The sequence below is a fragment of the Ambystoma mexicanum genome, chromosome 1q (genome assembly GCF_040938575.1).
Source record: "Ambystoma mexicanum isolate Mex_15411 chromosome 1q, UKY_AmexF1_1, whole genome shotgun sequence".
NCBI classification, from domain to species: Eukaryota; Metazoa; Chordata; class Amphibia; order Caudata; family Ambystomatidae; genus Ambystoma; species Ambystoma mexicanum.
Window position 1 is genome coordinate 606,107,802 of NC_090922.1, and position 24,164 is coordinate 606,131,965.

At 45.9% G+C, this 24,164-nt stretch overlaps 1 protein-coding gene across 1 annotated transcript in view; it reads left to right on the top strand.

Moving 5' to 3' along the window:
- The window catches only part of PAPPA2 (pappalysin 2), a 1,097,660-nt gene that overhangs the window by 551,017 nt on the left and 522,479 nt on the right, over positions 1-24,164 (top strand). The window contains exon 3 of the mRNA XM_069641146.1: positions 6,279-6,424. Coding sequence (XP_069497247.1) covers positions 6,279-6,424 — 146 coding nt within the window. The remainder of the gene's footprint in view (positions 1-6,278; positions 6,425-24,164) is intronic.

Genomic DNA, 24,164 nt, shown 5'->3' on the forward strand with positions numbered 1-24,164 from the left:
CCCCCCACCCCCCAACTCAGCACACACACTCTCAAACATGCACCCATACAGACCCGAACCCCCCACCCCCCAACTCAGCACACACACAAACATGCACCCATACAGACCCGAACCCCCCACCCCCCAACTCAGCACACACACAAACATGCACCCATACAGACCCGAATCCCCCCACCCCCCAACTCAGCACACACAAAAACATGCACCCATACAGACCCGAACTCCAAATCCACCCCAACTCCAAACCCCCACCCCCAACTCAGCAGACACACACTCAAGCATGCACCCATACAGACCCGAACCCCCCACCCCCCAACTCAGCACACACTCAAACATGCACCCATACAGACCCGAACCCCCCACCCCCCAAATCAGCACACACACAAACATGCACCCATACAGACCCGAACCCCCCACCCCCAACTCAGCACACACACAAACATGCACCCATACAGACCCGAACCTCCCACCCCCCCAACTCCAAACCCCCACCCCCAACTCAGCACACACACTCAAGCATGCACCCATACAGACCCGAACCCCCCACACCCCCAACTCAGCACACACACAAACATGCACACATACAGACCAGAACCCCCCACCCTCCCAAATCAGCACACACACAAACATGCACCCATACAGACCTGAACCCCCCACCCCCCAACTCAGCACACACACTCTCAAACATGCACCCATACAGACCCGAACCCCCCACCCCCCAACTCAGCACACACACAAACATGCACCCATACAGACCCGAACCCCCACCCCCAACTCAGCACACACACAAACATGCACCCACACAGACCCAAACCCCCCACCCCCCCAACTCCAAACCCCCACCCCCAACTCAGCACACACACTCAAGCATGCACCCATACAGACCCGAACCCCCCACCCCCCCAACTCAGCACACACACAAACATGCACCCATACAGACCGGAACCCCCCACCCCCCCAAATCAGCACACACACAACCATGCACCCATACAGACCCGAACCCCCCACCCCCCCAACTCAGCACACAAAAAACATTCAAATCAAAACATTCATACACATCCGACACACATCCGACACCCCCCCACCCCCGCATCTCAACATACACACAAAATACATTCAAATACAAACATTCACACCCCCCCACATCTCAACATACACACAAAATACATTCAAATACAAACATTCACACCCCCCACATCTCAACATACACACAAAATACATTCAAATACAAACATTCATACACATCCGACAGCCCCCCCACCCCCGCATCTCAACATACACACAAAATACATTCAAACACAAACATTCATACACATCCGACACCCCCCCACCCCCGCATCTCAACATACACTAAAAATACATTCAAACACAAACATTCATACACATCCGACACACCCCCCCACCCCCGCATCTCAACATACACTTAAAATACATTCAAACACAAACATTCATACACATCCGACACACACCCCCACCCCGCATCTCAACATACACTTAAAATACATTCAAACACAAACATTCATACACACCCCCTTCCCCCATACACACACAAACATAAAGCAAAACAAACCCGACACACAAACACAAACAGACCACTTACCGGAGACGTGCTGGAAGGCAGGCAGGTAAGCTGGAAGTCGCTGGAATCGCACTACGGCTGGCATGGTCCAAAGCTGAAATGCCTTCCGGCATCAAGCCTTATGGACCACGCCAGCCGTAGTGCTGGCCCTCCATTGGTGCAGCACACACGCATTATGTGGCTTGTAGGAGCGACATGATGCGTGTGTGTGCTGAGCCAATGAGGGCCAGTGTTTTCACCGGCCCGGAAGTCAACAAAGACTTTCCTAATTGAGGCCGCCCTCCATTAGGAAAGTCTTTGTGCCTCGCGGGCCGGTCAAAAGGGCATGGCGGGCCGCAACTGGCCCGCGGGCCGTATGTTGTGCACCCATGGTCTATATGATCTAAGTTGATGGCACCAGAATGCTGTTCCTATCATTATGAACTATGCACTATCAGTTCACTTTTCAACTCTCTTGGTGGAAAGATTACTTGCATCATGTCCTTCCTGCTTCTCATGATTGCATTTGTCCGGACCCTGACCTTATGCGCTGGGGCCTAACTGCTTACAAACTCTGCTCTTTCATAATGGCACATAATGTGTATGTGTTTGCACAGTGTACATTACCATAGCATATTCTTTATGTACTATTACATTCAGGCGGTATGACTTAGGTGTGAGCTACTATACCAATTCACTGGTTAATACGTAATTCTATTATATGGGCAAAGGTGCTCGTGCAAGATGTGGTTCTATGGGTTGCATTTATCACTGTTGCATTCGTGCAATATGAGTTATGTGTGATTCTCTATCTTGTTTGCTAATTCCTAATTGAGGTTACATTGTAGAGAATGGTGTTGTGCTTGTTTATTTAACAAGGAGAGCCCTGCATGCATGTTTTTACCCTACAGGGGGCAATGTTGTGCTTTTATTGACCTATCTCCACAGTCATGCTTCTTCATGTCTTACTGCTTAACGTCTGCCAACATGCGACCTTCATTAAGTTACGTTTGGTTGTTCAGCCTAGGGACACACATTGTTATACTTCCCTCGGACATGGCTATGGGAACTCGGTAAACCTGATGGGTTATGACCAATCAGGGTACAATGTATTGTCCTTAAACTCCGGGGTCTGGCATCATTTTCTGTTGCTTGTTCATTATCTCACTACCGCAAACCAAACCCTGGGAAAGCTCTCGCCCCTGACCCCTTGTTTTAACCAATCCCTGTGCAGCAATAAGCCTTTGGCTGTGTGAATGTTGCGATTTGGAATGTGAAGAATGTGTATGTGTCTTTTCAATGAGGACGATTGTGATAATGTATTCATAATATGGGCACTTCTTCCTCATTTCTCTAATTGATCTTAGATGCTGCTGGGTCAGGTTAAGAGTACATGGTTATGTTTGTCCACAAGAGGTGTGTTCTGAACTAGTCGAAGCGTGGCTACTGGTGCTTTGTTGGCCTATGCACAAAGCCTTTTGCTAAATGCAGCTGCTTGCTTCTTCGCAGTGTGCTTTTCTCACAGTGAATTTCACAGTTTATATTTCCATGCACGTTTAGGACGCTAAATGTGTTCACCCATATTTTCATATTCCCCTCCACAAGACAGGATAGCACAGAGAATGTGTGCATATATGCACGGGAGGACTGGGTACTTCTTGGACAGGGGAGTCTGGCATTCACTTTTGGAAGGTAGGGGTGAGAGGGCGCCCACAGATGGATTCTTTATCAGGCGGGCCTGCTTGTTTGGACGAATTCTCTTGGTAAAAATGCAGTTCACTTTGAGCTTTTTACAAGTCAGTAGGAGGTGCCAATGCAGCTCTTTCCATATGGAGATGATGCGGCTGAACATTCTGTGGCATATGGAGATGATGCGGCTGAACTTTCTGTGGCCTGAAATTAGGAGAGCGGTTTTGTGAAATAGGGCCCTGGACTAAGGATTGTGCCAGCCATCTCGCCCCTTTCCTTACAGAATTTGTGAATGCCTCCTTTGCCACCAGTAAAGTCCCTTCTTGCCTCAAGGAAGCCTGGGTCCACCCCCTCATCAAAAAACTCTCCCTTGACCCCTGCTCACCTAACATCTACTGGCCCATCACTACGTTCCCCTTCCTTCTCAAGATTCTGGACAAAGCAGCCTATCTACAGGTTCAACAATTTATTGAGGAGAATAAACTTCTGAGGCTATGTCAATCAGGTTTCCGCCCAGGTCACGGGACTAAGACAGCCCTACGCGAACTAAAAAACCAAATGGACGATGCGAGAGATGCAGGGAAACCCGCTCTCCTCCTTCTCCTTGACTTATCGGTGGCATTTGGCCTCATAGACCACCAGGTCCTATGCCACCACCTATCCACTACAGCCAACCTCTCACATAACGGCACTGATTGGATTGCCTCCTTTCTGCAAGCTAGGACCATGCACATTTTCTCAGACCTGGCCTCAGCCTCACCCACCACTATCCTATGTGGCGTCCCACAAGGATCCTGCATTTCGCCCACCCTCTATAACATGTTCACACGGCCCCCCTTTCTCATCCTTGACTCCCTGGGTATCGCGTACACAAACTACGCTGACGATACCCAGATCCGCCTTACCCTAAAAGGAGAATATGACACTGACTCTAAGATACATAAACACATATACAGCACAATCCAAGCATGGATGGCAGCCAATGGGCTATACTTAAACTCAGACAAAACTGAGCTACTCAAGGTTGGCACCAAAGAAACACTTAAGAACCTTGACTCCCAATTTAGTCACTTTATGATAGACAGCATCAAAATCCCAGTGGCTAACTCAGTAAAAACACTGGGTGTCGATTCAAATCTGACGATGACAAGGCAAGTTAACGCCATCGCGTCAACAGTGGCCTACCATGTCAAACTGTTAACAGCAGCCAGACCCTTCCTCTCTAAGGATAAGTGCATCACAATTGCCAGAGCTATTACAGGATCAAGACTTGATTACTGTAATGCTCTGTTCCTGGGCACCTCCACCAAAAACATGACCAAACTTCAAACTATACAAAACAGCACTCTGAGAGCAGCCACTGGAATACCCAAAAAAGAATACATCACTGCAGCCAGGAAGCAGGCACACTGGTTCCCAGTAAAAAAAAAATAGTCCTCTTTAAAGCCCTTGCCCTTACTCATAGTGCATCCACCTCACTGCTCCACCATACCTCTCTGAGAGAATTCACCCCTCTAGATCCACCAGACCGACTAGAACACCGTACTCAAACTTGCTTACGATACCCAGAGTCAAGAGAGCCAGAGTGGGAGATGCCAGCTTCCCATACCTATCAGCACTGCAATGGAACACCCTACCACCACCCTTGCAAGGAGAAATCTCCCACCTAGCATTCCGCAAAGCTGTGAAAACTATGCTCTTCAACTAAAACTCATCCAAGGTGTGAACACTGTCATCCACACTAGGACTAGCATATTTAGGCACCTGCATGATGTATCTTAATATGAATCTGTATTTATCACTTGAATAATGATACTCATATGCCCTGACCTTATCATCACATGTATGTAACTCCTTTGTAACTAAGATTGCCACAAGTAACAGTGCCGCAATGCCTTTGGGCTGTATGTGTGCTATATAAATGTAATAAATAAATAAATAAATAAAGTGTGAAGTTTGGTAGGCAGGTATGGGCATATGCCCTCATCAATTTGGGGTGGTATGGAAGAAATTACTGGCAAGTGGAAATGTAAATGAGCAAGGTATGGCAGACCTTGTGCAGAAGGGTTAACCAATACCTTGCTGTTGTGGCATTCTACTCACATGGAATTTAATATGTATGCACTAATGTTGGAACACTGTCGCTTGGCAACCTTAATAAACAATGGTTCATGGCCTGCCAAGACCAATTCAGACATCCAACATTGGAACTGTACTTTGGATGCTCTGCCTGGCAAGAGGAACACATATCAATTTAGGACAGATTCAGTGTTTTAATCACTCTACTGGCATCTATGAAAAGAACTAAGAATAAAAGACTTCATAAAGGTTGTTCTGTACCATCAGCCCTTTCAGTGAATCCGTATGTTTAGGATTCCATAATAATCAATCCTAACATTTGTATTAAATTGTCCATTGGTTGTTTTTATTTGTCAACATGCTCTTTAACTGTGTGTCGAATACATTAACAATTGGGCCAACTTTTGAGAGCATTTTCAAGGCAAGTTGATTTCATTTTATTGTTACTAGGAAGATTCCTAAAAGGCTGGGGGCCAGCATCTTCCGCAGTCCAGTTGACAGTGGTCCTTTCAAAGCGTTTTCAATGTGTAGATTCTCAAACATGGCGCTGGTGTGGTGCCCATCTCTCAGGAAACTGCCACTGCCTGATCACTGCTCCCCTAAAGCTTCATAACTCAATCAATTTACATCCATAGCAAGCGCGAGGTGTCCCTTTGCCATCTCCCCAAGGCAAATAACATTGAATGTTCCTGCCCATCGGCTTATTGCGCGCTCTGAAGCATCCCCGCAAAGGACATTCCATAAAACCTTGAAGACTTTGATATTTATTTATTTTTTTGGCATTTTCAACATATACACAACAATCAAAACATTTTTGTTAGTTGCTCTGAGTACTTTGTAAGAATGAATGTTGTACTGCACAAGCAAGATGTAATCTCATTGGTTGGTGTTATCACTAGTGCTAAAAATGTCTCTCTCCTTCTGCCCATCCCTTTTGCCCCGCCCCTCACAGGGCCTACATGAGCGTGAAGGAGCTGAAGGAGAAACTGAAGCTGAACAGCACACATTATCTCAACGTCTACTTCGCCAGCTCGGTGAGGGACGACCTAGCGGGAGCCGCCACCTGGCCATGGGACAAGGAAGCGCTCAGCCACAGAGGTAGAGGAGAGATCTTCTGGCGGCAGCCATTCTGGGAGGAGTCATGACTGCTTGTGTCCCTGTGATCCTGAGTTATGTTGGGTCTGTTTCCTGTTAGGGACCAAATGGCCACACGGCTACAATCTCATCAATTTCCACTTGACCTCTTGTTTGCCATCTGCTTGTTCCCCTCACTCTTTAAGCTCTTCTTGCTTCTTATCTCATTGGTTCTCTTTTTCCTCCCCTCTGCCATTTCTTTCCCTATCTATCTCACACCTAATTCTTCGGCCTCCCTTGCTCTATGCCATATTCTACCACCCTACTCGTGTTTCTTTCTCTCAGATTCGTTCTTTCGCTCACCTGCATGTTTATAACCATCTTCTTCACGTTGTCTCTCTTTTAAGTATCTCTCTACCACCTTCTACCTCCCCTCTCTTTTGCCCTGCTGTCTCTTATCCTTAACCGTCTCTTTACTACTGCCTATCTCCCTCTCTCTTCCACTCTTTCTATATTGTTTCTGATTATTCTTCTCTCGCCCCCTACATTGTGGCCCTTCACTTCTCACTTCGGTTCTATGTTATTAGTTTGCCAGGTTTTTTTTTCACAGAGGTTTTTGCTGTACATTTTCTGCTGAGAAAACATCCTTTATTAACCCTTATCCACCGCTCCCATATTTTAGATGATTTCTTTCGGCTGAAAAGCTTCAGCAAAAAACTCAGCGAAAACCTGCCGATGTAACAACGTTATACTGTCACTTTATAATGCTGCCCGTTCTGCCTTACACTCCGAGTATATCTCCCCTCTTATTTTAATCACTTTAACCACTTCCTTCACCCCATCCCACTCCTTCCATCTTTTCAACTAACTGACTCAATATATTAAGGTTTCGTATCTCAAACAAACTTGCTACCTTAAGTTACACCAAAAAGGGTTCGTACAACCTTTCCAGTGCTCTGAAACATAAACTGAGATGCTGTTAGAAGGGAATATAGTGAAATGTTAAAGGAAGACACACTTCTTAGGGAGATCATAATGCATTCGAGCGCCAGAGATGATTATTGTTCTTTTATAATACACTTAATACCAGAGATTGGTTTCTAAACACGGGATCGCTGCATTGTCTTGCTTCCAAGACAAACGCGTTGTCCCTGAGCTATCCCCACTCACCCACCTCATCGTGGACGAGGACTTGGTTTTGTTGGATATGAAAGGCAGGGGTTGAAACCCTGGCTTTAGGGTCTTTATCACCGCCGTGAGTCGCACGCCTCGCTGCAGCCCCATCAGGCATTTATAGAAGCTATTCAGCTACCACATCCAGGACCTCCTAGTCCTGCATTACAACGCCTTGATGAAGACCCCTGGTCGAAACATGTGTTGGCTTTCTCTCAAACATGCAGATGTACCATCAATTGTTTGCATGACCTGGGCATCTTACTGCCCCCTCAACCATCTATTAAAACCAGCAGTTTGAAAAATCAACTGTGTCGTTCAGTGCCTGCGTCAGTCTACATACAGGCAGCACCTTACTGCTTGACAACAGTCACATCCAGCACCACTAAAGCCAGGATTCCAACCCCTGCCTTTCATATCTCAACAACATCGGGGCCTCCTGAGCTCTGTCCCGCTGGAACCCTAGAAACGGCTGCAGGAATAAGCTCACACCACTTATCTATCAATCAGATCAGCGCAGGTGTCCTGATTTCCTATGAGCTCCAACCCCCCCTAGACTTGGTTCTGAGGGACTCTTCGAAGGTATTCAGAGGTGGGGCATGTCTGGGATCTGTGAGGAGTCCCTGGAGGGGCACAAGGAGCAAAATGGCCTGAATTGCAACTTGGATTAGGCAGATTTCTTGATGCTAAGAAGGTGTTAACTTCGATCAAAGGGGGGATTGCTGGAGAGAGTGGGCTCCTGAATAATTCGAGGGAAGCAGGAGGGATTTCAGATTTACAGGTACGCTTGTCTAGGCCGGCCTGCTGTACACGGGGAGCATGTCTGGCATCAGGAGTGGGAGGAATAGGAAGGTTTTAAAAGGTTACACAAACTGCAAATGGGAAGGATTAGGGCTTGTTCAAAGTACCGGAAGTTGAACAATAACCAAAATGCTGAGGACAACCGTTTTAGTCTGGATGTAGAGGGTGGAAGGGGGAGGGCACATTTTACAAGCAGGTTTTGATGGCAGTGGTGATGCTGATGCACATTTCGCTGCCACGGTGGACGCCGAGATTGTGGCTTGAGGGGATGGGGCTGCAACACCATCGTCAGGGTCTTTGTGGCCCTTGCAGGGTCGGACAAGGCCATAAAATTGTCCGTCGCCAATGAAAAAGTGGCCCACGGTTGCAAATGGCTCTTAATTCCTTTTGGGACACGGTTTGAATAGTATCCAAGGGGGAGTTTATTGATAAAGTGTGATGCAAATTGTGCATTTTAAAGAATATTTATTCAGCAACAGTGGTCAAAACTACTAGCCACAGAGTGAATTAACTCATCAAACTGGCCCAAGTTGGCCCAAAAAAGTGGCTCATTTTGACCAGACAAACTGGCCCACGCCAGCATTTTGTGTTTTTGGTTCAGCCATGGACCTATTGCACTATAGGCCAGTCCGGGCCTGGGCTCTGAGCTTATACATATTCTGTGCCCCCAGCCTGCAAAGCTTTGATTTTACTAAGTGGTAGAAATGTTGCAATTCTATGACATATTCGCAAAGAGGATTCTGAGCTGGGGTGGTGATCTCTCCATAGAAACATTCTGAAATACGTGGTTGTTTGGGACCAAGTTCTGGGCAAGACTTTTGCTAATTCAAATTAATCTGAGATGTAATTATACTGTTATATGTATGGGTGCTTTTGATTTTTAAGATCAGGGTTTGAAACACTTGGTTAGCAGTTTCATGACATTATTCCCTTAAAATGGACACCAATGTTTGAAGATTAATTCCACGTTAATTATTGCACAGCTGTCTCAGTTTCCGCTCACTCTGGATCCCCTGCTGAGGTTGAGTCAGTTTCATTTTGGGGTCTGCACTCTGCTTTGACCGTTTAAATGTTACATTTCTCTATTTTGAGGGTTGACAATCACGCTTGGATATTGCTGGATCTTGATGATCATTGGGACCACTTATAAAAAAGGATGCACATACAAGTGGTCCCAATGATCGTTTTACCTTGGGCGGGGCAGGCTGAATGGCCTATACCTGTTATGCTTTCCCTGCTCCATCTTTCCTGTAATGGAACCACATCGAAGACATGCTCTTTCTATATGCAGACTGTTCGATTACTATGCTTATCTCATGTTCTTTTACGCGCAATAAACCATTGGAAACAGTTATATGTTCATCTATAATGCCACACCCGATATCTGTACTAAGGAATAATCCTGGTGTACAGAAATCCAACAGGCATTATCAAACAAAATTAACATGCTCCAAAATAAAATCCAGCACAAAAAAGAAACGCTGAATCTACAGCATTCACCTAAAAACCCTCTGCCTAGCGACCCACCGAAGGCACGCGATAATATCTTCCATTTCACCAAAATGTCTACTCTGGAAGTAGAAAAAATCATCCTTTCATTGAAGCCTTCTAATTGTAAAGGCGACATCTGCCCTGCGCAACTAATAAAAGATGCTGCCAGGGAACTATCCCCGTTCATTGCTAAATTGATTAATGCCTCCTTTACTTCAGGCTCCATCCCTGCCAACCTAAAACAGTCTTGGGTGCTCCCTCTCCTAAAAAAACAGACATTAGATCCCCTCATCCCCACCAACTACCGCCCCATTACCCCATAAAATATTGGACAAAGCTGCCTATAACCAAATTCAGAAACACTTAGAACGACACAAACTCCTAGGAGACAGACAATCTGGTTTCCGCCCTCTATACGGAACAGAAACTGCCCTTATCGATTTAAAATCCCAAATTGATGAGCTGAGAGACAAAGGGAAGTCAGTACTTTTGCTCCTACTTGATCGCTCAGCTGCATTTGATCTTGTGGACCATAAGATCCTCTGTAGACACCTAGATTCTGCTGCTCACTTCTCCCCTGAGGCTATCAGATGGATTGAATAATTCCTGAGCGAGAGAACCATGAGAGTTTTCTCTCCTTCGGCAGCTGCAGACCCTACCCCTATCCTGTGCGGTGTTCCTCAGGGTTCTTGCGTCTCTCCAACTCTATACAATATCTTCACCAAGCCCCTGTTCGATGATTTGGACCATCTGGGTATCATCTATACCAATTACGCAGATGATACACAGATTCTCCTCCCGCTTTCTGGGGACCATATGAAGGACACGGAGTTGGTGAACAGGAAATCTTATCATCCAGGCATGGATGGCCACTCATGGTCTATGCCTGAACGATGATAAGACCGAGTTGATAATCATGGGAACACATGCCAACATCAAAAAACTAGGTCAGGAATTTTCCTCATTCAACATCGATGGAAATACCATCAAAGTCTCCAAGGAAGTAAAAACCCTTGGCTTCCACCTGGACTCCACCCTGTCCTTTGATAAACAGGTAAAGTCCCTGGCCTCCACCACAGCCTGCACCTGCAAGCTGATCAGAGCTGGCAAGCCATTCCTCTCTAATGACAGCTGCTTGATCCTGGCCAGAGCCGTAATACTATCCAGAACTGACTACTGTAATGCCCTATACAGTGGGGCTAATAAAAATACCATCAAGCGGCTCCAAACATTACAAAATAATGCCTTGAGAGCAGCACTTGGCATAAACATAAGAACCCATATCTCCTCCATTAGACGCCATGATAAATGGCTATCTACTGGTAACAAAATACAGCTAAAGACGCTATCACTGACTCACAAAGTTCTAAATAATGCTGCCCCTAGCTACCTCACAGATAAACTTCATAGAAGAACTTCTCTCAGACCTACTAGAGCTGGCAATGCTAATTGCTTGGCCATACCTAGATACAGACTCACCACTATTGGTGGTAATAGCTTCCCAGTGAAGGCTGCTAAATCTTGGAACCTACTGCCACCAGATCTAAGAGTAGACCAACCTTAACCACTTTTCCGAAAAAATGTCATCAAATACCTCATCTCCATCGACCCCTAGTCTCCTACCTTTAGGTCTATTTCGTACCTTGATCAATTGAGTCTCACTCGCCTTTATATTCTAATTTAAACTTTGTGCCTCTCTGTAACCTGTATATTTGTACATTGCATATTTTTGTAACCACATAAGTCTTTATTGTATATCGTGCATATTTTATAACTACGGATACTATGTAAGCGTTTATTGTATATATTGTATCTCTTGTAACCATGTAACCTTTGCATTTTCTTACTGCGCCCTGTTACTTATGGGTCTGGTGCGCAATAAAAGTGAATAAACAAACAAACAAACAAACAAACAACAAACAATCCAAGGCAACCCATTTTCTTCTCACCTGGCCGAGAAATTGACTATCTGAGGTGGCCAATGCAAAACCAGGAGCCACAACCTAGTCCAGACTGGAATCTGAGAAGTGCAAGATGGAGAAGATGAGAAAGCAGGCATCCTCCTGCTACGCCTCCACACTCTGAAACAGCGTGCCTACAAACACCAGGTTGGCTCCTTTCCTGTTCCGCTTCAGGAAGGAACTCAAGACCCTGCTCTTCAAGGACCTCTACACTGACCCATAATACACATTCCCTGCCAATGATGCCCCTTCCCACCCTGCCCTCTGGTCCTCATCTACTGTGTAACACACACATGGCATACTACTGACACAAGTGGCATGCTACGTACACGCGTGGTATGATAGATGGGAACCAGTGGGACAATAGCAGATGGTTTCTTTTACAAGGCAGAGGCCATGCCTGACACATCTCGTTGAAATATGTGACTGAATAATGAGGACTCATGTCAAGTGGGAGTTGGGATCTACTCGGATTTCAATAAAAATCTTCGGTGACGTTCCACCTATAGAAAACCCATAAAGAAGCTTAAACGTCTTGTGATGGAAGTCAGTGCACGTACATGGGGGTGCCTCAGAGGAAAAGAAAAGGTGACACGTGCTGTAAGCGACGTTACTGCCAAACCTTTTTAAATGTTAATGATTTGAGGTGTTAGAGTCTATGGTGGGTTCCAGGAGCAACCTGTGTAAATATCTCTTCATGGGAAGGGTGGAGAATACTACGCACCTGTTCCTTTGATACACCAGGTCCACCTCTAAGCAAGCCGTGGTGCCCAGCCCTGTGGGAGGCGCACTTGCTTAGGAATGGCACTGGAGGGCCATCCTTCAGTGTGGCAGCGCAGGCGCCCTGCGTGTGGATAGTGGCGCCTCTGCTCGGATGCAACCCTGTGAGTGCATTTGCATCCTACCCCACGGGAGTTGCTAGGTCTGGAAAAGACTCGGGGCTACGCTGATGTCGGAACTGTTGGGACTGGGGGCTAGCTAGTCTTTTGGTTCTAGCTCCTGAGATTCTATCTGGGGCTACAACCAAAAGATCAGGGGCTATAGCCCCCTTAGCCGCCCCCTAGCAACGCCCCTGCCCTACCCTATTGTGTTTAAGAAGTGCCCCTACATTTCCAATACACTCGCTCTCATTGCGACCATTGGGCATTTCCGAAACCCATTATTTATGTATTTATTCATGTGTTTATTAATGTTTCTATTCAATTATTTGACTTTTTGTTTCTTTATTCTTTCCATGAAACAAAAAGAATGCAGAGTAATGCAACTGAAATACAAGTTTCAAAGGATTACTTGTATTGTATGGTAGTGAGAACAGCATAACAACATTACTCCAGTAATAACATGTTGTTATTACTTCAATAATAACAACATCGTTTTCCAACCATGTACGGTTCATTCCCACCTGACTCCACTCTGATCAAATAAATCTGAAATAAAAGGGCGCATAAGAGAAAGATGGGGGAACTGATTGGCCTGCTCTAGCTGCATGCTATGAAACATGTGGGGGTGTGGACAGGCACAGATGGGGGAAAATAATGTGGGGAAGGGGAAACGTGTTACTCTCAATGGGTATCTAGAGAGCTATTATTATTATTATTATTATTATTATTATTATTATTATTATTATTATTATTATTATTATTATTATATATTTTCATAGTATGATATTTGCTCTGAATCAACCCAGCGCAGGTCATGGAGCAAAACATTGGTAGTGAGGATTTAATAAGTCCTCAAGTAAACATTAGTAATGCTCATCACAGTACAACATACAGATGAGGGCCTGCACAGGAAATGCGCAATGTTAAGTCGCACCAAGGTGCTGATGGAAGAGCCACGTCTTCAGTTCTTTGCTAAACGGAAGAAGAACTGGAGCAGTCTGGATTGCCGCCTAAGTGGTAGAAGGATACACATGTGGCTGGTTCATGAAGTCCCTGGAAGGCTCTCCTGTTGTGTGGAGACTGCCGGGTGGCAACCTTCCTCCCGATGGGGGGAGTAATATTGTGCTGGGCACAGCTCCTGGAGAGAGGAATCAGCACCATTTCCCACCAATCAGGAGCTGTATTATCTTCCTCTTGTTCACAGGCCCTGGGGAAAAGGAAACACAGAACAACCCCTCCTCTCTGAAGGTCTCCAGAGCTCTCTCTGGCTCGCTTAGGGATCCTCCTTCTCACTACTCCCTCCAGGGTTGCCTCACCCATCCAGAGGCACTGGAAGGACAACACAACTGGAGGACATCTGCATTGACGCGGGGCTGCGTCCTCCCACTTGTCTGACGGACAGCCCGATGTCAGAGACCATTTGACACAGATATAATTCACATTGGTCAGCCACCAATGGGAATAACATAGGCCTGTCTTCCATTTTCTACACGCTTTCCCACACCATAGTCTATAATAACTTTCTATCCAGGAACTGAGTAGGGTGGGGCCGAAGACTACATTAGATACATATGTCACTTTGGGGTAGGGGTGTCTAGGGATCCCATGGTGCCGCTCATGCCCAATATAAAGCCCACCCCCTTACCCACCCAGAGTTTAGGGGAGGTGAACACTTAATGCCCCAGCATGATCAGGGCCGTTGACCTCCCTGCATTGGAAGTACTTGGCCATAAAACCAGTTCATCTCCTCTCTGGCCTGCCCATTACCAGGAAGGGGCGTATTATGGCCCCCAATATTTCCCAGGGACAAGGGCCATCACTACTGGCTTGCATATAAGAGACCGTGTGTACATTAAGAGCTTGTGAGCCACATTGTAGGATGATATGATTGTATCATTATGAGAATTTGCAGAATGTTTGTATATTTTTTATTTTTACTTTCTTCCCCATGCTGTGTAACAAATCGCTGGCACATGACCGGATCGGTATTGAACATTTAATTGCTATTTACATTATGTTTAATTATATTAAGTTGGTTTGTACAATGTTTCATGTGATGGTGCGTGCAATGTGATCAAATTATAGGTATTGGTGTGATGAAATGACAGCAATGTATTATTGGATGGTGATTTACCAGTCCTGATGAGGACCTATGCACTTTGAGGTCGAAACACGTGTTGGCAGGATCAAGAAAATCACCATAATGGACTAATACAGTTCGTATTCTCGAAATATAAAACTGGAAAGATAAATAGACAAGTTCTGAACGTGCTGCATCATTCAGACGTCATCTCTTTCTTGCCTTAAGAGGAAAATCCATCTGTGCATAGCACAGCGTGGCCATTCCCTCGTTTTGGAGATGTTCAGCTTGACAAGCTGAATCGGTGCTTTATTTCTAACTAAGCACAGAGGCAAAAGTGTGCGCAACCTGTGCAGTCTGGGAGTCTATGCAAAGAATGTATCAAGGATCACACTGAGATTCCTGAGAACTATCATTGGTTTGGTGAATTCTCGTGTGACGGGGACAAATGAAACTGGACTTTGCGTGGCACAAGGCATCCCTATCCGAAGACCCCCTCTATCCCTAGGCCTCTGGTTATGAGGCACATAAGTAGACCTTGTCTAGACGTGCATGACCAGATTACCATTCTAACAAATGTTAAGATGAGCGTCAGTCAGGGATGACCTCACCGGCCCTGCCAAACTGCCTGCCTGGCTGACAAGCACAAACACATATTGCAAAGATTGATAGCATGCATTTTTAAAATGCTGGCATAAACACCAATCGAGCATTGTAGAATAGCTGTTGGCAATATCTAGATATCCATATGTTCACAGTGCATGGGCCCGCACAGGCCATGCATGTGCTGGATGCCTTTGGCCACATGCACACGAGGTATATTGACACGCATGGGTAGTGTGTGGCTCCACACACATCTTGAAATGCCATTGCAGAGTGCAGAGTGTTGGACCCTGAGTGTGTGAGTTTAGTGGGACCGCATGGCCAGTAGTATGTGAGCCCACCAGCCCATGAAGTGTGTTCAACCTCGCATCTCGTTCTTGTAAGGGCCCAAACACATCCTGCACACACAGGCACAAGTACCACTGATGCATACATGCAGGTGGACCCACACACTGCCAGGTATGTGCTGGCCCCCTGACCTCTCTGGTGCATGTGCACATGCACTCCTCACACACACTGGCCCACATCCTTATCAGGGATCATGTTCTTCTGCACTCATGGGCCCACGCACAGTGCACATAATTGTGTGTGTGGACCTATGCATCTATTGCACAAATGCACACGCCCATGCATTTTGTACTTGTGCACTTTGTGCGCAAGCTCATCGAACTCTGCACACCTCTCCACATGCTACGGGTAGTGCACTCCTCTGCACGGGCCCATGTAAACCTCCCTGGGCCAACATGCATATGCACATGGGCATGTATGTTCATTCACACAGGCCTGTATGCTCTGCAATGTGGGCCCACTTGCACCTCCACAATGACCCACCCATGTGCATCTCTGTGGGGGAACATTAGCCTCTCTGCGTGGGATGTGTAAGCCGACACTCACTTCTGCACGTGCACTTTTAGCTCTGTGTGGGCCCACACACATCTCTCTGCCAAGCGTGTGTACATTTTAGCACAGGCTCACACACCTGCATGCATGCTCATACACCTCTACGTGCAATTTACATATTTACACACACACCTTGAAAAAGAGAGCAAGAGAGGCAGAAAGAGAGAGAGAGAGAGAGAGACCGAGAGAGACAGAGAGAGACAGAGAGCTAGACGTCATTTTCTCGATCAGTTAATAGTGTCTTATGTGCAGTGCCCTGATACAAACATGCACTACACTCTAGATTTACTTCAAGATATGATGTAGTCTCAGAAGAAGAATGCCAGCTTGTCATTGTTTAAAAGTCTAGGTAAATAAATGCAAGCTGCCGACAGACACGTATCTAGTCTATTAATCATTAAAATGTTGCCAGTCAACATACTTTTATTGGACATATAAACATCTTCAAGTCAATACATGCAAACATTATCCGTGACACTATAAGAATACAACACATAAAATCATCACAGTCGGCAGGAGTCATTTGTCATTTCAATGTTGGCGACAACATAAAACATATATATTAAACAACTTTAAAATACAACCCAAGGAGGGGAGCCTAGCTCGCAGCCTCCAAGCTTTCCATTGGTATACATTGTATTAAGAGCGCATTTTAGTTAACTTCCTCTTTAACATCCAAGATATGTGAGTACATCTAGCCACTGAAAACACTACAGCTTGCTTAGTGCTTTGTCTTTGGAAGCTCATTGCTGACATAGTATCTCTCAATCCGGCTTCTCCCAGCACAGGCTTTAGATACACTTTTCTCAGATGTTCAGTTTTCTTGCATAACAACATAAAGGGCGGGCCTCATTACGACCCAGGCGGTAAGTTACCGCCTGGGCCGTGACTTTACCACCATGGTGTAAACTACGTTTACGCCATGGTGGTTGGCGGACTTACCGCCCCATTCCGACCTTGGCGGGGCGGTAAGTCCCCAATCCCCATTTTACCCTTCCCCATTCCCATTTTTGCCCCATAGGGCATAATGGGAGTGGGGAAGGCGTTAATTACGCCACCGTAAATTACGGTGGCGTAATTAACTCCATGGTCCCTTAGCGCCATGGATTTTAACACCTGCTAAAAGCAGGTGTTAAGTCCGCCATGGCGCTAAGGGACCTCGTACTCAGGCGGTAAGGGTCGGCGCTGTTAACGCCGCCGTAAAACCCTTACCGCCTGAGTCGTAATGAGGCCCAAAGTGTGTCATTGTTCATACCTCTCTCCCCGCATAGTGCACACATATCAGAATTGGATTCTTTCCATTTAATCATGAAACTTGCCACTTGAAGGACCCGCAGTCTCACTTGCATATACATGGAGTCTTGATAAGATTTCCTCCCCGGTGACAAAAGCTTGAGGAAAGCCGGACCCACTCTTAGCTTCCTCGCGCTAGCCACCAATTGATTCCTTGCTTTTTCAATTGCACGTAGCTTTGGCTCCTTTCTAATACCCGGCAACTGGTTTTGGGGGTTCTCCCAAAGGTTAACACATTCTAGTTCCTTGAGCATCTCCTTTACATGATGAACCCACTGTGGGGATTTCCCTCCCTGCAAGGACATTACATGGGTCAAAGCTTCTCTATATTTTAGCAGGTGTCATGATGCCTACCCCCGCGCATCCAGACCAAGCCCATCAGCCCCGGGAGCAGGCATCCAGGTGCTTACTAAAAACCCAGCATCCCCGGCTAGGGGCTGTCTGGGTACAGTCCTGGCGCCATTGGTGCCAGGCTCATAGAGGAAATCAGTCCTGGCGCCAAAGGCGCCGGGCTCATGTACATTACCTACCTCATGCAGACCATGTTGCAATGAAAGTCAAGCCAACGTGAGGCCTGAATGGGACTACTTTACTTCAGGGACTATTTTTTACTCGGATGTGGTTCTGGGGAACTTCTTACCTGGGACTACTTTGAAGTCTATTTAAACCACGCCCGAACAGCAGCACATGCTTCGCGTTATTCTGCATCCAGCAGGGTAACGCTCACCATGCCTGCGGTCAGCATCCAGTCTTCTGCCATGCCCGCCTCGAATCCGGAGCTCCTAGAAAAAGAGGAAAGAAGAAGGAAAGGATAGAACACTGACTTTATTTTAATTCCTTACCTGATCCCGGATCCATCACGTCTTCGAACTTGGAAAGGACATTATTTCTGCATGCGTCGCATCGCCAGCTGCAGCGCAGCGCCATACTCACCAGTCCTCACAGCATTTTCCGATTCAGCGCTGCCTCCATCATTTTCCTCGCCGAAATCCAGCATCTAGGTGACAAAAGAAATATAAGGTGAGCCGAGAGAGCAAACAAATACAATCTCTTTTTACCACCATAGACTTACCTGATTTACCACCAGAGGCATTATTCCTTAACACCCTGCAACTTCTTACGCCGCACCTGTAAGGAGAGAGAAAACAACAAGTTAAATACACACATCTTTTACCTGACAGTGTTGGGTAATACAGACTCTTAACCTGATCGCCATCAGCTGCCACAAGACAATCTTCTCTTGGACCCGGCTGCAACACAAGAAGGGAATGGGACAAGAGTGAACATCGGACATATTGAACTCTTTGGACTTTATACTTACGGGTTCTCGCCAGGAACCTCAGAGTCAAATTCATCCGGAACTCTTCCAACGCCTTCGAACCAGTGAAGTAACTGGTATCTACGCCCCCCTGCATTCCACGCAGGATGGAGAGCTCATCCTTCAAAAACATAAGGTGAGATAACTGAAAGGGAATATCGGAGGTGATTAGTGGGGAGAACAGTGGGGTGCCATTACTAGAATCCACGGGTGGCTAAATCCCTTTCTCCTCTTGCAGGAGAATACTTCTACGGGTCAAGCAGACGAGATTAGGCGGGCCAGTCCAGTCTGTCATCTCTGCATTACGCTTCACGTTGGAGGAGACCGCAGCTGTCCTGGTCCGATCGACGCACCTGTGGGAGTCAGGTGAGCGTAACAGCAGGCCCTCCTGATCCAGAGTCTCAACCAGAAGAGTACTGGGTCTAGTGAAGCAAGAGAAGCCACTGGGATTACCTCTAGCTCCAGAAACAGCAATGCAGTGGCAGTGCTTTTGGGGAAAAGGACAATCTTGTTAGGAATTAAGCCTCATTAGAAGACAGGTTTTCTAAATTCCCCGTACGGGGTGGCAGGAACTGCCTGTTTCCCATACAAATCTAACGCTGGAGTGATTGCACCATGGCCACCCATGGAAAGTGACTCTGGAACCCCCCAAACCTGTCAAGGATGGTTGCAGAGCGGTTTACCTGGGCAACCCACCCCTCAGTCTCTTGAAAACGGATCCCCAAGCAGCCAACATTGTTTACCTGCTCTATCTGATTGCCATTAACACCCAGTTTTAATGATCTATTTTTTGCAAGCCCAGGCCTAAATATCATTGATTTCGTCTTGTCTGTGTTCAGGTGCAACTGGTTCCTCACACTTTTGCACAAACAGTGCCAGCGACTTTGCCAGCCCTTGCAGGGTTCTAGCCAAGATTACAGCATCATCAGCATAAAATAAGGCAGGTAATTTGGGGCAATCCTGGGATTTTGTGAGCAGAGTGTCTATAATTTCCTGGATATATAAATTAACCAGGATGGGAGCCATTGGGAAACCCTGTCGCACCCCTTTAGTCACATCAAAATCTTCTGTCAATTCCCCTCCCAGCCCATGGCGCACTGTGGCTTTGTTATCAGTATAAAGTAGCTTGATGAGTCTGGACAAATGGTCCGCAGATTTGCGTAGGGAAAGTATCCTCCAAGGTTTCCGAGTCAAATCAAGGGACACAGCATAAAGATTCATGTGCTTCAGCACCGTGTATTTCTGCATAAGCATATACAATAAAAAGCAATGCTCACCTGTTCCCCTATTTTTCCGGAACCCCAGCTTGCATATCGCTTATTACCTTATTGTTATCAGCCCAAAGTTGCAATTTTTTTAGGATAATTTCCCCAAACAGTTTACCCGTGCTGTCCTGGCGGGATATGGGACAATAGATGGCCGGGTTTTTCCCCACACCTTTATTGTAGATAGGAATTATAAGGGCCCTAAGCCAGGATTCTGTGATCGCACCCTCCCTTATATTTGCGTTGAATAACCTGCACAGAACCGGGGCCCATGCGGCTCCTTCGTCCTTGAATAGGTCCACTAGGATGATAGTTAAAAGATTGCCGCAAAGGGGCAAAGATTAATTTCAATAGTTTTATATATAGCCAGTGGTTGACGTGAGCGTGAATGGTCAGGAGCAGTGTTCCGCTACTTTTATTTTTTACTTTTAGCAGTTCCACTACTTTTTTTAAACCATTTTCACCATTCTGGAACTGTTCTTTGTGTAATTAAAGCACACTTCTACACTTTATCACCTGATGGTAGTTACAGCTAAACTGAAATCTGTGTCAACACAATAGCCTGTCAACCAGCATGTCTGCAGCCCCTCAATCCGGTTTTGCATATTGCTCCACTGCTGCCTACTCTGTCCCCAGCCAGGGCCGAAGTTCCACTACTTTTTTTGGTAGACTTCTACCACTGTATATAACATGGGCATATAGCCATACAGGGCCAGGGCAGAAAACCTACAGATCTCCCTAGATCAGTGATCTCAGGTCAGACATGTGTTACTGAATTGCTATCTCCTTTGGTCTCCCTATCAATAATTACATAACCTAAGCAAATGCCAGACCTCCTATACCCAGGGCGTGTGACAGTCTATGAGAAGCTCAAAGTCGACAGGAAGGAAGTGGCCACAATGGATGAAGTGCAGTTGGGAGTCTCTTGGCATTGCTTGACTTGTCAACTACCGTCAAGTCAAAAGCAATACCACCATCTGCCCTTCATCAAGAGCAGCTATAACATATTGCTTAACATTTAATAGGGCTGATTTAGGTCTGGGATCGTCTGAAACCCGATTGCTAGAGGTCAAGCAAATGCTTTTCTTAGAATTGATGTTGCGGCTCCTTCTTTAGTGCTGTTTCTGTTAGCTTCATTATTCCTTCCCATGTGTTGCTGAGGTTACAGGCATAGTGGGGCATATTCAATGTTTCCTTCTAAATGTCTGTTGTATGATGTAGAGTGGGACTCATTCTATGCAATTCCTTTTCATTGGCTGGTCACGTCCCTGGCAGAGAGGCGCTTAATTTTACATGATTGCTTCCCAAGGGCTGTTGAAGTTTGCTCTTGCAGTGTAAGGCTGTATTCAATATGTTAGCTTGGCACTGATTGTTCACGTCTGTGGCAGAGTGGAGCCGGGTTATAAATGGTTCCTTTTCATTGACTGTCTTGTCTCATTGCAGTGTGGTGCAGGGTTCAATGTGGTTCCCTCTCATTGGCTGTCTAGGCCTTGGTAGTGTGGGGCAGGGTACTATCTCATTCCTTCTCATTGACTGTCTAGGCCCTTGACAGTGTGGTGATAGGTTCTATGTGATCCCTTCTCACTGGCTGTTATGGCCTTGGTAGAGTGGGGTTGGCTGCTATGTGGTTCCTTCTCTAGCTATTTAGGCCTTTGCAGTGTGGTGCTTGGTTATATGTTTTTTCTTCTCATTGGTTGTCCAGGCCCTTGGTAGAGTGGCCCTGCGTTCTATGTGTTTCTTTCTCATTGTGTGTCCAGGCCCTTGGTAGAATGGCACTGGGTTCTATGTGATTCATTCTCAATGGATTTTGGAAGAGTGGGTTTGGGTTCTATGTAGCCCCTTCTCATTTGAGGTTTAGGGCCTTGGTAGAGTGTGATTGGGTTCTATGTGATTCCTTTTCACTCGCAATCTAGCCCCATGGCAGTGTGGCGTTGGGTTCTATTTTTTTAGTTCTTGTTGAGTGTCTAGGCCCTTGGTAGAGTGGCACTGGGTTCTATGTGATTCCTTCTCAATGGCTATCTAGGCCCTTGATAAAGTGGGCTTGCGTTCTAAGTGGTTCCTTCTCATTGACTGTCTAGGCCTTGTCAATGTGGTTCTAGTGTGGAGAAGTGTGGTCTGCGGCCTTTGTACACAGAGCAGTGTTTGGTCTTATTTCTCCCTTTATTGCTATTGTGAAGGAAGAGAAGGAGGAGCACCCCTTTAAGAACTCATTCCAGGTGAGAAGCATTCAAGGCAGTTGCGGAGAAGTGTTGTCTGCTGTCTATGTGCGGGCAGCAGTGTTTGGTCATTTGTCACCATCTATTACTGTTGTGAAGGAAGAGAAGGAGTAGCACTGCTTTAAAAACTAATTCCCAACACTAAGCGCATGCGGGCAAGTGTAGAGAAGTGTGGTCTGCTGTGGTCTGTGGGGGTTGGAGGAGCGCAGAGGCTCTGGGGCAAGTATCTGCATTACTGCAACAAACTTGTAAGTTGCTCCATAAATCCATTCATCCTCTATTTCATTTTGTGCAGATGTATTATCTTTGATATTGCCTGGTTTTTGGATTGTGTTTCTAGCGTGGACTCTGAAGCGAGTTCCCATTATTTGTCATCTTCAGTTACCGATTGCCGTATTTATAGATCCTTATAAACCCCCATGTCAGCAACACCCACACCTACACTCCAATCTCATACCTACAATCTCTGAAGCAATATCTCAGGTTCTCAACACTTTTTCCTGCAGGAGCAGATGCTCAGTCCTCTAGGCCCCCTAATCTGGTTTCCTCAACAGTTTGACCTTTACTACAACTACTGAACTGACCAGGCAGGGGGAAAAGGGAAATGGATAAGACAACAAACTGCCAGGCCGCCTTCAACAATCTTCAGCACCTGGACCTCACAGTCTCTCTTTTGGATTACCTGAAATAGAACATCTGGGTTAAATATCTAGATACTTCTAAAACTCTTTGCTTGACATTAAACTCGCATTTCCCAACCTTACCTGACTACCTACGCCCCAAGCGTGGAGGCTATCTTAAATAGAAATTGACTGCACTTCTGCTCATTCTCTGCTGTTGAATTTAGTTCATAAGTTCTCTTTACTTGGACACTCTTCACACAGGAGACTAGCAAGTCTATCCTTTAGTGTTCACTGCTTTAATGGATTTTCAATTCTTGATCAAAAGTTTTCTTTTACTCTGTAACTCAAAAGCTTCTTTCTCTTCCTTTTCCTGTTTTTTACTTAGTATTACTGAAAGTCTTTAAAACTTGCACACTCTCAAACGTGGAAGAAATCTGCTATTGGTGCCTTGAACTTACTTACTTTCCTAAAACTCGGATCTATGGCATACTGTGAAACTGACAGAATTCTGATCTGTCTAAGGCTTCCCTAAGCGAATGAGCTTTTCATTCACGCGGTGCTGCAGCGTGCCGCGTAATAGACAGAAGTCCATTCAGAAACGATCCTCTAGAGATTAGCCAGAAATCCCAGAAGAAGCAGGTCCAATAAATGGAAGAGAAGAATGGTGACATCACCATCATTGTCACACAGGGCCGAGCTGACATACATCAAAGAGATACAGAGATAAGAGAATGCAGATATTCTATAAGGAATCAATAAAGTACCAAGGATAAATGACATCTTGGGATCAAGATTAAAAAGCTTATGCTTCAGAAACAATGAAGATATCAAGTTATTTTATATGTGTACAGATGCAAAGAAACGCAAGCAGATGAAGTATTCTTGAGGCTATCTTTATAGAGAATAGATTGCGGCATGCACCAACATATACATATATATATATATATATATATATATATATATACATTGACTGTATCAAAGGCAGAAGAGAGATCAAGTAAGATGAGGACATAGGGGGTATTGGATTCAAGGTTTGAGAGCAGGTAGTCTCCATGCTTCTGGCAGCTCTGAAGCCAGACTGATGGTCATGGAGACAACCAACAGATGCAGTATGAAGATTAAGCTGGGAGATGGACAGCTTTTCCAGGAGTTTGGCCAG